The 15,464-nt window shown below is 35.3% G+C and overlaps 1 protein-coding gene across 1 annotated transcript in view; it reads right to left on the bottom strand.

Moving 5' to 3' along the window:
- Positions 1-4,824: 4,824 nt before the first annotated feature.
- The window catches only part of LOC123717519, a 30,153-nt gene continuing 19,513 nt past the window's right edge, over positions 4,825-15,464 (bottom strand). The window contains exons 10-20 of the mRNA XM_045673555.1: positions 14,813-14,991; positions 13,720-13,855; positions 12,969-13,127; positions 11,306-11,394; positions 10,709-11,011; positions 10,008-10,118; positions 9,055-9,121; positions 8,813-8,913; positions 7,526-7,669; positions 6,249-6,384; positions 4,825-5,824 (exon numbers count right to left, since the gene is read on the bottom strand). Of these exons, the coding sequence (XP_045529511.1) occupies positions 4,876-5,824; positions 6,249-6,384; positions 7,526-7,669; positions 8,813-8,913; positions 9,055-9,121; positions 10,008-10,118; positions 10,709-11,011; positions 11,306-11,394; positions 12,969-13,127; positions 13,720-13,855; positions 14,813-14,991 (2,374 nt within the window). The 3' untranslated portion in view covers positions 4,825-4,875. The remainder of the gene's footprint in view (positions 5,825-6,248; positions 6,385-7,525; positions 7,670-8,812; positions 8,914-9,054; positions 9,122-10,007; positions 10,119-10,708; positions 11,012-11,305; positions 11,395-12,968; positions 13,128-13,719; positions 13,856-14,812; positions 14,992-15,464) is intronic.

Raw genomic sequence — 15,464 nt, forward strand, 5'->3', positions numbered from 1 at the left:
TACATAGTCATAATGAAAATTAATAAAAAGAAAATTTAAACAAATTTAAAAAGCTTCATCCCTGTGACAGTCTACCTTTCAGCATGGCAGTATTTCCTCGCTACATTGCGGACATTTATTCGTTGAGCAGGGAGAGCACCAGCTCTCGGTTCACAAGTCCTATCTACCAGGCTCCATCCTAAATCTTTTATTAGCGCCTGTGCACATGGATCCCACACCAACGGGGACAAAATCGCGACTATTTGCGGCTGCCCCAGATATTTTACTTATCTAAGGAAGGTGAACAAAATACATCCCATACCAAAGTCCGAGACGGACAGATCAATGACTTCCGGCCGCTTGCTATCGTCTCTAGCGATGCATGTTCCAAAATGGTTGGAACATGGATGATGCAAGAGAGCGGCTCGTTCTCCTCTCTTTAATTTAATAAATTTAGTATAAAATCATAACAGATCCATTTTTGCTGTGTGGATATCATTGACGGTGTCGATTATAGTCGACATTGGGAGATTGACATAGACAATGATTTTCAAAGAGAACCAAGTTTCTATATGAGTAATAGAGCCAGAGACTCGGGACCCCATAAAATGATTGCAGCCCGATTAGCAACGAGCATCATATCAAAGCGAAAGTGACTTTCTCTCGTAATCTTAGTAAAAGTATTATTTAAACAACCTTATAGGTGCGATAACTTTCCAAAGAGTTCAATGACCCGTGAATCAACGGACATAATTTTGTGGCTTTATAGTTTCGAATTCAACCGAATAAGTGGATCGTTTGGGAATCAGGACCATGGAACATGCAACTTATTTTTCTTTATATTTACAAACTGAGTAAGACAATTAAGAAAATAAGTAAATTATGTAAATAATTATTAGTTTATAATAACGGCTCGTTCGTTAATCGTTATAAAAACTCTGTGACTCCGGTGTTAAGATACTTTGACTTAAACGTCAAAATAACGTAGGTCGTGCTGGCCTCCATCGTACTCGTTCGTATAGTGAAAGAAAATATGATGGCGAGAAAAACAGGATTTCTAGACCCCAACTAATTATTAATAATAAATTTAGTAACTTTTAACTCTCAAATTAATGTCTTACTTTAATAATAATAATAAAGCCACTTTAATTCCTGAATTTCTCCTGTTTTGTTAATATACACTTACGTCTTCGTTAATTGTCGCTTTTTCCATTACTTGGTGTGCAGTATGGAAATTTTTTGGTTAAGCCCTCCTGCTGAGCTTCCATTTGGATCTGTTTTTTGCTTCCTTCATTCTTCCCCAGAAAGCTTTATGATGTCGTCAGCTTTTGCGGTATTTGCGCGATTCTCCAGGAAAATAAACTATTGTTTTAAATCAATAAATGAGGCTTATGACACATTACATAGTGGTAATTAAAGTAGAATTCATATGTAATGTTTTGAAATATTTTGAGATATATATTATTTAATGGCATTGGCCTCTATAGATCCTGTTTCCCTGGTAACCCTAGTATTAAGAAAAGCCTCAAGATGACCTAAGGTCGTTTTCACCAGCTTTCCCTGACTCGGGTTGCGATAATTCGAACCATGTAATGATATTAATTTCAGATTTCACTGTAAAATCTAGCAGGTGGTTACACCAATCTTGATACTTGATATATTTTTTTACTAAAACCTATCTGTATAACTGAATAGTTGAAGATGATACTGGAACCTGTCTTACCTCTTAACAGTATCTTGACGTATTAAAACTACTTTTAAGTAGTAATTAATAATGTACTTTAATGGACAAAATATAAGTATATATAAATAAAAGAATTTATTATTTTTACTATTGATACGTCGTACACTTCACATCCTTTCTTGCATTATTTTTGTTTAAAGTATCAAAACTCTTCTGTAAGGTGTTAGCCAAGAAGAAACCCAGGATCTTTACTGCCTACAAATATTTCTATAAAAGCCCTACCAGGCGTAAAAAAGCATTGCTTTTAATAAATATCATAGAACATTCTTGCTTTGCAAGGTAGTTACACAGGATATGCCAATTAAGTTACCGGCCGGGATGAACTCTAAAGTTAATGTAGAAAGCTCAATACGGACTTTCTCAGGAGAAATGCAAAGTTTCTGCATATAATACGTGCCTATGCAAACTTATCGGTAGCACGGATGTAGGGTTGTCATTTCATATAATAATGTTTTGTTGTCTCTCTATCGTCTGTCTAAACTATTGTGTTATAAGCAAAATAGTATTTAATAATTTGCTTGTATTTTCTTCTATTCTTTCGTTCAATGATATCTTGTAAGGTAAAGGAAAGTCGAGAGGACCAGCAAGACTTCACTCAAAAGTCATTGTCGTGGATTGGATCATCACTGAACATTTCATTTAAAAAACGAGCCAACGCCATAGCCATAGAAGCATAGATATCTCTGTTGCGTAAAGCCTAGCTCCTTCCAGGAGCTTAAGTTTCCAGGGCCCTTTGAAGGTTTCACTAAGCAATCCCACTGATTCTATGATTTATGTTCCTTAGGCAGCCATGGCCACGCATTCCAGGACTACATGGGTGAGCTCTATGCTGAAACAGCGTCTATCTATCACGTCTAGGATAAAGTTTATTAAGAAGACACTGGCCCGTAATGTCAGACTGAGAGAACTAAGGTCAGAAAGCTGAGTGAATCATTACAAAAATTGTAGTTTGTGTACTACAGAATAAAAGTCTAAAATACACAGCCCTATATTAATTCAGCTGAGTCACATATTAGCTTTCTACGTTTGCCGAGTAATGTTTAGTAACGTGAGTAACATCGGTAACGCGGCTTTTAATTTTTTTTCCTCTTTCTTTGTAAACAGTTTCACTGTTAATTTGCTCTCTCAACAGTTCGTTGTACAGTTCGGGAAATATATATTTATATAGTAGGCATACCGCTGGTGGATCTCTTAGTGCCATAGACCATGATAGTCCAGTTCTCTAAAATTAACTATGAAGTTCTACTCTTGATACTTACCACTGGCGTAATTACTGGTGTCGGTTTACACGAAGGGTTGAAGTACAAGGATGTTAAGCAGGCGTGGATTTTCTGTCTTCGTTGATGAGGAAAGGAACATAATTCATTTACTAAGGGTTAAAGTTATAATATAATAAAACACTTCATTTATTTGCCATTTATTCATATGAATATAAAATATAAAACTCTTGTCAGTAACTGCTTTCATCGATATATTTATTTTAGCCTAATCCATGTTCTGTGTCACACACAGCGTTTCCTTAGAACTAACAAGAGTTCGACCTAATGTATAGTACACGTTCGTATGTAAAACTTAAGCATAACTCTGTGGCTGTATTTGGAACAAAAACGGAAACAAATGTTCGCTTTCGAATGACATTTCGTATATTCAAATGTACGAACGTTGTTTTGATACTCCTAACTATTTAATTATATTTAGTAAATTTGTCCCATCAGGACCGACACAAAGAAATAATTCACAGAAATACAGTCCAACGAAAAGTTAGTACTAATAATAATAGAGAAACCTTACTATTTAAAATAATAAAACATAAAAATTAATCTAATTAGGTCGTCATTTCAACCCAAAATTACTTTGAGTTAAACTGACAATCGTGTCTATATTATTAAACAGATTTCCTATATAATATTTATTTATTATCTATATAATTGAAATTTAATACATTTTTCCCGTTATTCAAACCTGACATACTCCAAAAGTCGTCGTCAAAAATAGTCGGAGCAGACGGCTCAAATAAAAGAGTCTTTCGTCCAATTTCGTATTTTGTTTCCTTTGGAGTAGACTCCTGAGCCGTTGGCGTCAATTAAGATTTAAGAAAGTACCCAACCCCAGAGCTGGTGATTACGAATAAGTATTGCAATACAGCGTGGAAAGGCTGCCATCATCAAAGGTACACTGGCACAGTGATCAAACTTTTTAAGTTTGTTTTAATTTTCTTTTAATCAATTTTTAATTATTTCAATTTTTAGACACTATGTAAATACTGTATATTTGATTGTTATGTTTAGGTTCTGTTTAAATAAATATATAATTGGAAAAAAGTAGTCGTAGTTTTCGTACTACAATTTCAAATATTTAAGCACTGAAATAATTATTTAAAAAAATATAATTATAAGTTAGTCAATCCATACGCGTATATAACGCAAATTTTAACTTCAATATGAATAATTGTAGGATTTCGACTTGTGTGTGATTAAACAGTCAACCACATACACTTATAACGAGGTGAAACTATTTTAGAATGTAATTTCCACAATATTTTATAGATTTACTGCCTAAAATTACTCGCAATCATCATTTAACTTTCGAATGGAACATTAAACGCATCAAATTACTTCGAATCAGTCGTAAAATAACTATGATCATGATAAACGTTTGAATTAACAAAAATATCTCTTATTCTCCTTGTTAGTCGAATCGAAAACCTCAATATTATGTGTAGCATTTGATTTAACCACACACAACGATAACATACCCCCGTATGGGAACGTAACGTATCCCCATTTGTTGGCGACACCTTATATTGAGAGAACGACATCTAAATTTCATACAAAAAAGTAAGGAAATTGCTAGAAGAAGCTGAAAAGAAGCCAAGGTCCAAGTGAACCATTGGCAGGCTTCAGCGCAAATTTGGCGTTGATTGAGTAGCTATTGGATTGAAATTAAAGTGTCTAAAATTATATTTGTCATAAGATCCTCACAAATATCGCTTGAAATTAAAGGTTACAAAAAATGTGCGTGTCACATAAATATATTAAGTCTCTGGTGATCAGGCCCTAAAACGTCATATAACGATTGAGATTTATTTTGATTCTAATCTGTATTAAATAATAGATTAAATACAATCCAATCTAGCATCTTTAATCGTAAAACTAATTATCAGTGTTGTTTTTACATTTCTCTCTTTCTAGCAAACGCTTTCTAACCTCTTCTGGATTATATCTCTTTTTATATACTCTCTTAACTCTTCTAATCGGATTAACATTTCTTCTCACTTCTTTTTTTATATTTGTTTCTAGACGAAGACTTTTTCCTCTTCTACTGTTATCTCTCTGTTCACGTACACTTGCATCATAGAACACTTTACCGTTAACCATGGTTTTTCTTATATTCTCTGTGGTACTTAGGATTCGGGGCGGTCTCACAAATGTAGTCTCACTCACTTCCAGACTGCCATCATTTAAAGCTCTAGAAACTTCTTTATTCAATTCTTCCTTACTAACTCTTTGAATAACTCCCCGCCTACTTGGAACTCGATTGTTAATTTCCATAAAATCTTTATCAACCCTTATGTTCTTTGGTTCTAAATCTTTCGAATCCAAAACCAGTTTTCCACCGCGTTTCGATGCTAACAAGCGTCCAATTGCTTCAATTTGCTTTTCCTCAGCTTCTAAAGTCTTAAAATTAGGTTTATCCGCTGTCTTTACGTCTTCTATGTTGAAAACTTCTATAGATGTAAAATCGCCGAGTTTCCCATCAAGACCTTTAACATAGTCATAATCTTCGAATATATCAGCGTTTGTTTCTGTATTGTTTAATTTTGTTTGCTCTGTGGTTGTACTAGTTTCTGTTGTTGAAGTTTCCGGCCTATAGGTTGTTGAAGATACTTCGACTTCAAAACTTAGATCGTCATCCATTGAAACTATACTTTTTTCAGTTCTGTCTTCTAACGATCTACTCTCGATTTCTATAGACTTGTGTCGGAACTCTGGTTTAATTGTAGTTTGTACCTGCCGTTCAGTTGTAGTAGAGGTTTCATTGAATCTAAAGTAAGTGGTGTTTGGAGGCGGACTTTTGTGTAAATAGGCAACAGGCCAGTATCTGTAAAAGACGTTTGTAAATAAAAAAAAGCCTAGAACTCCTATTAAACGCCTGTTTCATAGGTACCTTTAGGTACACAACGAATATCAAATCCAATTTAATAATTATTTTTATAACACCATAAATGTATTGCATTCTATATTAATTTTAAAAAAAGCCGTCGCACAAAACCTTTTTAGGTCCGGGCCCGTCGAATAGGCAAATAGGTGATCAACATTTTGTGCCTGACACACGCTAATTTTTCAGGCGGAAGATGCGCACATAGAAGTAAGGTCCATTAGTGCATAGCCGGGGATCGAACCTACGACTCTCATAGTCGCAATCTGAAGCCACTAGGTCACCACTTCTCTGTGTATTAAATATTATAACCACGATAAAAAAATATCGTAATGCAGCTTCAGCTTTGTAACAAATATTTACATACCTTGGTACACCAAGCCCAGCAGCTTGTGGTTCATCATCATACGCTGTCACCTGGACCCACTGACCAGAGCCTCTTCTTGGCGGATTTCTTTCAGTCTTTATATGTGGACGGCTTTCTGTTGGGACGCGAGTGTAACCTGAAAACGCAAAAAATACAACTATTGTGGAGTTCGGTGATGGTCAGATGAAAACGAAAGAAATAAAAAAAATCGTGAGTATTTTAAAGGTTTTCAGCATTTAAAAATGCCTCAACAATAAAATTTTATAAAGATACATGTCTGAATCCGCTAATAATATTGATCCACATTTATAATTGTCATGAAAAATAAATACTTCATTTCCACTTAAATCATCGAGTCAATTTAATTGCAGAATCGGTTACGAAACTTAATGCCTGATTAGTTAACGACTGATTTAAGGAAACATAAGTGACCGTTATAACTTCCAAAACTACTGTACAAAGCCTTACGCTTATATAATTGTTATAAAAGTTAGTTTATAAGTTATAATACATATTTATTAACACTTCGTTATATTTATAGAAAAACAACATAATACATAAGGTAGGCAACGCGCCTTGTCGCTAAGAAGGGATCTCTTCCGGGTTGCCTGGAAGAGATCCAGATAGTAAGGAAAATGTAAAAATGTTAAGGGTAAAGTAAAAAATAAAATGACGAACGTAATATAAATACAAATAAACTAAAATCTAAAGTAAAACTAATTCTGTTTTTGCATATTAAAATTATTATTTATTGAGGTGACAACGTCTTATATCGCTTTACGGAGTTACCTCGCTCTGCGGAGTTACCTCGCTCTGCGGAGTTACCTCGCTCTGCGGAGTTACCTCGCTTTGCGGAGTTACTTCGCTCTGCGGAGTTACCTCGCTTTGCGGAGTTACCTCGCTTTGCGGAGTTACCTCGCTTTGCGGAGTTACCTCGCTCTGCGGAGTTACCTCGCTCTGCGGAGTACCCTCGCTCTGCGGAGTTACCTCGCTCTGCGGAGTTACCTCGCTCTGCGGAGTTACCTCGCTTTGCGGAGTTACCTCGCTTTGCGGAGTTACCTCGCTCTGCGGAGTTACCTCGCTCTGCGGAGTTACCTCGCTTTGCGGAGTTACCTCGCTCTGCGGAGTTACCTCGCTCTGCGGCGTTCCATATAAGTCTTGAAGTGCAAGCGAGAGCGCGGAACGAGCGACAAAGAGGCACAATCGGTTGTATTTAACTTTCGTCAGTAAACCGACTTTACAGACAAAGGATTTTTTTACTTTAAACACTCTCTCACCGGGCAATGGATTTCCATATTTATCATAGTACGCTTTAGGACCATTTTTGTACAAATCGTTCCAGTATTTCCTGTCACCTTCCGGTAAATAGGGCCCGGGGCCACGGTCATTGATTGGTCTATCAGGACGAGGACGAATAGCTTCTGAAATTGCGAAAAATTAAATCGTTCGAACTTTTTAAAAAAAACCAGTGGCGCACAAACTCTTTAGGTCTTGACTTCAGATTTCTGTATCTGTTCCATGGTCAATGATCCTCCTGTGCCTGACACACAACGTCATCTTTTTGGGTCTAAGGCAAGCCGGTTTCCTCACGATGTTTTCTTTCGCCGTTCGAGAGACTTAAATACGCACGTCGAATGAAAGTCCATTGGTACACAACCAGGAATCGAAAATCACGGAAGTCAGTAGTCACACGCTGAACCTGCTAGGCGAATACTGCTCTTTTTTGTACGTTTTTTAACTACAAGTACTAAATCACTGGAAGCGTATTTCTACACGCTATATCCCATAAGCATTAAGCGGATTTTCAAACGAATTGTATAGTTTTAAAACATTGTCATTAATATCAAATGTTAGTATTGAGTTAATTAAATAACAAACATATGTGTACTTTTGTCTTTGTAAATAAATAAATGAAATAAAGTAACATGTTTCGCCTTGTAGAAAAAACTACACTAACATTAGAAAAAGCTAATTTAATACATTGAAATTTTTATTATAACGCATTAACTAGTTAAATAGAGTTTATTTAAATATCACAACATAAAATGTTGATTACAGCTAACTTCAGAGTGTCGGATTTTTGAGTCGGTGTGCGCGAGCATCGTAAAAATTTACTCTCAAGATTTTTCCTTAACGCGCCAAAAAAGTATAACTTCAATACGAAACGCCTTTTATAAATTTCTTAGCAACTAATACCTGGGCCTGTACAAAAACATACATTTGAAATTTAACAAAAATGTTTGAATGTGTTATTATATACTATTTAATGTATGGCCGAGTTGCCTACTACTCAGTACTTTCATCCCTGAGGTCGTAGGCCTGATCCTCGACTGCACACCAGACTTTCTATGTGCGCATCTGGCTGTTTCCAGTCCAATGTAGGAGGAGAAACCTAAGAACCCAAAAAGTTGTCTGCGTGTGTCAGGCACAGAAAGATACTTACTTTTTTTGGCCAAAGACACCAAGGATTGTAGCGCCACTGGTATTTTTATTATTATTAGGGCTACGTGTAATTAATTTATCAAATAAGACAAATCCAATGCGGACATAAATAATATTAGTACCTCTGTGACCTAAAGATGGGTGCGGTACATTGTGTTGATGGTAAGGATAGTACTTCTCACTGCAAGGTCGCCATTGGTCTGCATCTTGGCCTACGTAACACCTAGAAATAATACAAACAGCTAAACACCTGGAAATGTGCTAATCTTTGAAGTGGAGTTCATGTTTATTAAGCAATAGTTAAAAAACTAGAAAATATTATTTATACCATTTCGTAATTTGAGGAATTAAACATACAACATACCATGGCTTCCTAAATCCTTCACTATAGCCACATCGATGCGTCGGCGCACAACAATAATCCCAAGATCCTGAAAACAGTTTAAGTATGTTTAATATGTACAGTATAACGCGGTGCCCCTACAACGCGATACCACCATATAACGCGGAGATTTCTCAAGTTATATTTCTGTATAATGAAATTTATAATATTCGTCAAGTCCATAGTTAGTTTTGCGTACATTTACACCTTCAATTGTGTTGTTATAAATTTAAATTAAATAAGTTTATTTAATTTTTTAGTTTTTGAATTGTTCAAAGGAATGGTTTTACGAGCATACACCTACAATGTGATTTCATTACCGAAGCAGTTTTGGGTTTGTTCAGGCTTTTTATGATCAACGAACCGGTAGAAGACCAGGAATCTCTTTGAGCAGAAAATAATTTTAAATATAAATAATAAACAATGTTGATGATATATATGTATAAAACGCTGCCAGCATTAAAGGTACACTGTCAGGGTACAAACTTTTTAAATGTGTTTTAAAACTCTATTAATCTTTTTTTAATTATTACACGATGCCTCCTGCTGATAGAGGATCATTGAGAATCTGAGACAAATCTTCGCTTTTATTTTATTTTATTAATTAAAATGTCATGTGGAACATGGTGTAGTGGTTGTAGCTCCTTAAAGACGTTGTGTAATACAGAAAAAAACTTGGCGATTTTTTAGAGTGGTGGAGAGTTTATTGTCAGTTCTTCTCTTCCGTTCTACGCTCTTGATTTAAGAAATGGCAGTAAATGTAAAATTAGAAGCATTTAATATATATTTCTTTTTTTTTGACGTTCATAAGTGTACATACCTATATGAATAAATGATTTTGGACTTTGACTTTATTATTGTATGTAGGTTAAAGAATATTGTAAAAATGTATACTTGAGTATGTAAATACATAATATTATTGTATATATTCTCACCAATCTCACCACCTTCAGGCTCACAGGCCCAGTGTCCCGCTATATGGTTCTGGGCGCAAGTAGTACCTGCACGGCATGGGAATCCGGACACGGTATAATGCCGCCATGACGCTATAAATATATATTTAAAAAAAATAAGAAATCAGTGGCGCTACAACCTTTTTAGGTCTGGGCCTCAGATTTCCGTATCTGTTTCATGCTCATTTGCTAATCTAATCATCAGTATATCATAGTGATCAACCTTCTTGTGCCTAACGCACGCCGTCGACTTTTTAAGACAAGACCGGTTTCCTCATAATGTTTTTCTTCACGGTTCGAGCGAATGTTAAATGCGCACATAGAAATAAAAGTCCATTGGTGCACAACCGGGATCGAACCTACGACCTCTGCTCATCAAAAAATATATATTTTACCTAACATTAGATATACGATCTTTTTTGAGCTTTATTACGTAAAGACCTTGAAAAAAAAAATAACCAATTATTAATATATCGAAAATATTATTATGATAAGTTTATCATGGTATACTTATACTAGAGAGCGCCGAACTCGACTTAGAGTCGTTCAAGAAAGGAGCGTACCAATTCTTAAAAGGCAACACGAGCCTTCTGCAATGTGAGTGCCCATGGGCGGTATTGCTTAACATCAGATGAGCGTTTATGCCCGTTTAAATTTATTTAAAAAACAAACCAAATACTTACAAAACTCACCACCCGGTGTCAAAGGCTTCACTGGTTTCTCGATATCATACGGTTTATCGTAATACGGTTTAGAGTTAGAATAACTTGGTTTATAAGGTTTAGGAATGTACGGTTCTGGTTTGTACGGTTTGTACGGCCTCGGTGGTTCAATAGATCCAGTAGAACTGGGACCACTTATGCCACTAGGGCCAAGATGCAGGCTTGGACCGCTGATAGGCAAATAGCCGGGTTTATAATCGGGGTTTGAATCTGGTCCGGTTAGATAGCTGGGACCACTGGGGCCACTGGGTCCCGTGATGTAGTCTGAAAAGTCGATTAATAATTTACGCAGGCAATAGATGTTATGAAGAGGAAAGGATTAAGGAAGAAGGAGGAGATAGAGAAGCGTTCACTGGAAGTGAATGAAGAAAGAAAGCTATGGATTTGGAAAAAGCTGGAGGAGGCCCCTGAAGGGGTTCCGAATAATGGCCCCGAAGAAAGCTAATATGTTAGAGTAACAAGAGAAAGAAATGCACATAACAAATCTAAACTGGATTTTTATTATTTATAGATAATATAAGTTTTGTTTGAATCATTTTTTTTTATTTAGTAGTTTACCTGGTCCAGATGGCTCAGGTTTGTAAGGATGGTGATGGTGTTCTTCTATCGTAGGAATCAGTGGATGTGGTACTTCAATAGTCGGTACCCTAAATAAATAAACAATTTTCTATATATATATATAATTCTAGAAAAACACTTTTTGAACGGATTGAAGCTATGTATTATTATTAAAAACTTATAATTATTTACATAATTTACATACTACATAATTCTTTTCAGCGTGCGTGGTCACGGTGACTGAAGACAAAAGGTGTTAAATGTCATTTACATTTAGCTTCAATCCGTTCAAAAAGTGTTTTTCTTAATGTGTAAATGCTATGTTAACAAAAGACAATACTATATATATAATTCTACTGTACGTGTGTCACTGAACTCCTATTAAATGGCTGGACTGATCTGAATGAATTTTTTTATGCGTTTAGGTGGCGCCTTTGATGTTTTTTTTTACCAGTTAGCCCGGCAGACGGCGGTGTAGTAGGGTGCGTAGGTACCTAGGTTATTTATATATAACTAGCGGACCCCACAGACTTCGTTCTGTCAAAAAGATTTGAAATGTGGCAGTTTTTTGTTCCTACCAATTTTATGGTCGGCGCAAAAAATTCTCATGGCAGAACCATCACCCTGATGATAGGCCGAAATTAAAATCAGTACTAATGATCTATAGCACTCACACACACACACATTTTTTGACAATTGAGGTTCGCGCTATTATTACTTGTTGTGTTTCGACATATATTTTCACTTGCAACATTGCTTAGACAACAGTGAGTGCTTGTAATTTAATATGAACATTATTGAATTGCAATAAAGTTGAAATTGACTCTACATTTAATTTACAAAACGTTTGTATGGGAAAAAGAAAAGGGCTCCCGAAAAATATTCGATTTTTTCTCGCCGTAATAACCATCCATAGACTTCAAGGAACATTAAAAAAAAAGAATTGGTACAATTGTTCCAGGCGTTGTAGAGTTATGCGCTTACCAACACATTTTGCGATTCATTTTTATATTATAGATCAAGAGTTGCTATATATATAAATATTCTGTGCGTGTTGTCGTAAGTAAACTCCAAAACGGCTGGACCGATTTTGATGAAACTTTTTGTGTGTGAAGTATGTGATTTACAGTAGTAATTTTTTTGTATGGATCTGCTTGTATAATATAAAATACCGATATAATAATATAAATATTCCATAATATTGTATTTGTATTTTATTAAAGAGTATTTTCGTTACGAGAACGTTACAAAAGATAGCACATTTCAATTATAATTTTTTTTTAATTAAATTGTTTTTTTCTATGCATTTGATTTATCTTGAAACACACAACGTATTTGCGTGTTGTTACCATAGAATACGTTACTGTGTATGTGATTTACCTGCTCAGGTATCAGAAAACTGACCTCTAGAAAATAGAAAAGCACACATGACACTATGTATGGAGGTAATGAATGACATATGTCTTCTTCGTGCCAGTTCCTATACTGAAAGAAATAGTCTTTTTGTAATAATTTTAATAAATTAATGTTTAGTGTTGTGTTGTATATGATAAAATTGTATATAGATATACCATACATACTACCATGATTGCCACATTGGAGAAATCTAGTAGTTTTTTTTTTATTGTGTTGTGTATTGAATGAATTATTATTTAGTACTCACTCCTGCGTTCCGTAGACTTTCCTCCAACACTGGCCATTGAACAAATCGAATGCAAATAACAAATCGTCGCCTGAGTGCTCATAATCTACGCCCCGTTGCAGATCGAACAATCGTATTTCAGATAGCAGACAGTTATCTGTGTCTGGTGGTCCGTTATTTCTAAAAAAACATACCAATTACGTATATTATTAATTAATTAATTAATTTAGCAGCGTTGGCCTTGTGTCTGTCTTCCTGTCGTAGGTTCGGTCCCTGGCTGTGCACCAATGTACTTTTTATCTATGTTCGCATTTTCTGATTGACTTAGATCCAAAAAGTCGACGGCGTGTGTCAGATACAGGAGTCTGATCAGCTACGTGCCTGTTAGATTTTAATCTGAGGCCTAGAACTAAAAAGGTTGTAGCGCCATTGATTTATTTATGTAAATATAAATTAAGGCCAATAGTTGTTTTAAACGACTCCAAAAGGTATTTACTTTATCTTCCACAAGGACCCTTTGTACCAAACCAAACTCAACAAACAATAAATTTAAAAAAAATTGTCATAGATTTTTATGTTTTTCTTAACTTAACTGTTCATACACAAAAAAATTATAGATGAGAGGTGATGCAAAATATATGAAATTATTATTAACATGAAACTTTAAACGACAACGCAATGAAGAGCCTTCTAACAATGTCCATGGGCATATCACTTCACATCAGGTGAGCCTCCTGTCCGTTTGCTCACTGTTATTAATAAAAGAACTTACGTGAAAGAGAAACTTAGGCATCTAAAGGGTGCGTCGTTGCAGGCGTCACCGCACGCTCTGTCGTTGCCGACTCGTGCTTGACCCTTGACTGCGTTAGGTGTGAGACGAGCTGAACTGTCATATTGAAGGTAACACTCTGCAGCAACCATAGAGAAGCAATAATATGAGGTTCATTGAATATAAGTAATATTGTATCGAAGTAACGAAGCGGGAAAATGGAGCAAAATATTTACGAAATGCTATCCTAGAGACGGAAAATGACGAAAAGACAACAAATGAAGATCAGGCTGCAACTGGAGAAGAGTCGCAAAGGATAGAGAACAGTGGAAAGGGTTAAAGGAGGACTTCATCAAGAGGCACAACGGAGTCCGAGATATACTGTAGTGAAAATATATTAAATATCATAGATTTTCAGACGTAAAGTTTCAGAATAATAAAGGTTATATTAATATTATTATCATAGAACATTGTATCTAACTCAAACTCAAAATATTTTTATTCATATAGTTAAACTAGTATACATGTGTACGTCAAAAAGTAGTTAAATTAATTGTAAATTTACATTTACTACCAGGTCGCAAGTCAAGGGCGTAGAGCGGGTAAGAAGAACTGGCAAGAAACTTTCCGCCACTCTTTTTAATCGCCAAGTATTGAGTCATACAAATTGTTTGAACTGGAGCAAATCAATCGCAAGGATTAGGATCATTAATACTTAAATGATCAAATTTATAAAAAAAATTATTGCTTAAGTTACTTTTAACGAGGGCTTTGAATTTATTTAGTGATATGTCTCTAATTTTCCTTGGGAGTTCGTTGTAAAAACGAATACAATTTCCATATAAGGAAACTAATTTAACGTCGAGCAATTTGGACGTTCAAAGAGGTTTCGGTACATTGATACGGTAAATTGATTTTCGTTACATACAGTTTATAATGTATTTATCACTGCAAGTATTTTTCATTCGCCCGTAATAAAGTGGAGGTAAAAAAGAAAACGTAAGAAGATACATTCATTAATCTTTCGTAGGAGTGTTGTGTTGAACCTCAAAGTCAAGTAAATAAACATCATTGCGGTTTAGTCAAAACAACTTACGCGTTTCTCTATGCTGTACATCATCATACAAGGCTGGTTCGCAACCACGCCCGTAGTTCCCTCTTGAGTAGAGTTCATGGCCGATAGAAGGACGGAGTCCTCTCCCCGTTTCTAATGACGTTGGAGGTGATGAGGTCAGAATACAGTTCTCTATGTCATCACCGATGGGAGGTTCAAACCTGGTCACACGAAATACGTCTCATTAGTGAATGTCAAATTGCTTTAAGGAAATAATTCGAAATAAACAAATGTATTGACGAGACTCTTAATTAAGACTGTATTACCATTTTTACCAAGTTCTTTTTATGTTTCAGTTAAATTTCGTTAAATTCAAAAATTAGTTTTACATACATTTATTTATTTACAAAAATACACAAATAATCCTTACAGTAACTAAAGCCAATACGATAATATCGAAAGTTCTAAAATATATAAGTAATTTATGTGTCTTTTTTATTTTTAATGTATCATCTTTTTAGTTTAGTTTTGTTTTGTCTTAGTAACTGTGTATAACATGTATTTTTGCACTTCTTGCCTATCTTACGTAATTTAATATTTTTTTTTTCCTTTATTCACAGTGGTTGCCTGGAAGAGATCGCTCGTAAGCGATAAGGCCGCCAGTTGCCCTCCATTTGATTTAATTACGTCAATT

This window comes from Pieris brassicae, chromosome 12 (assembly GCF_905147105.1).
Source record: "Pieris brassicae chromosome 12, ilPieBrab1.1, whole genome shotgun sequence".
Taxonomy (NCBI): Eukaryota; Metazoa; Arthropoda; class Insecta; order Lepidoptera; family Pieridae; genus Pieris; species Pieris brassicae.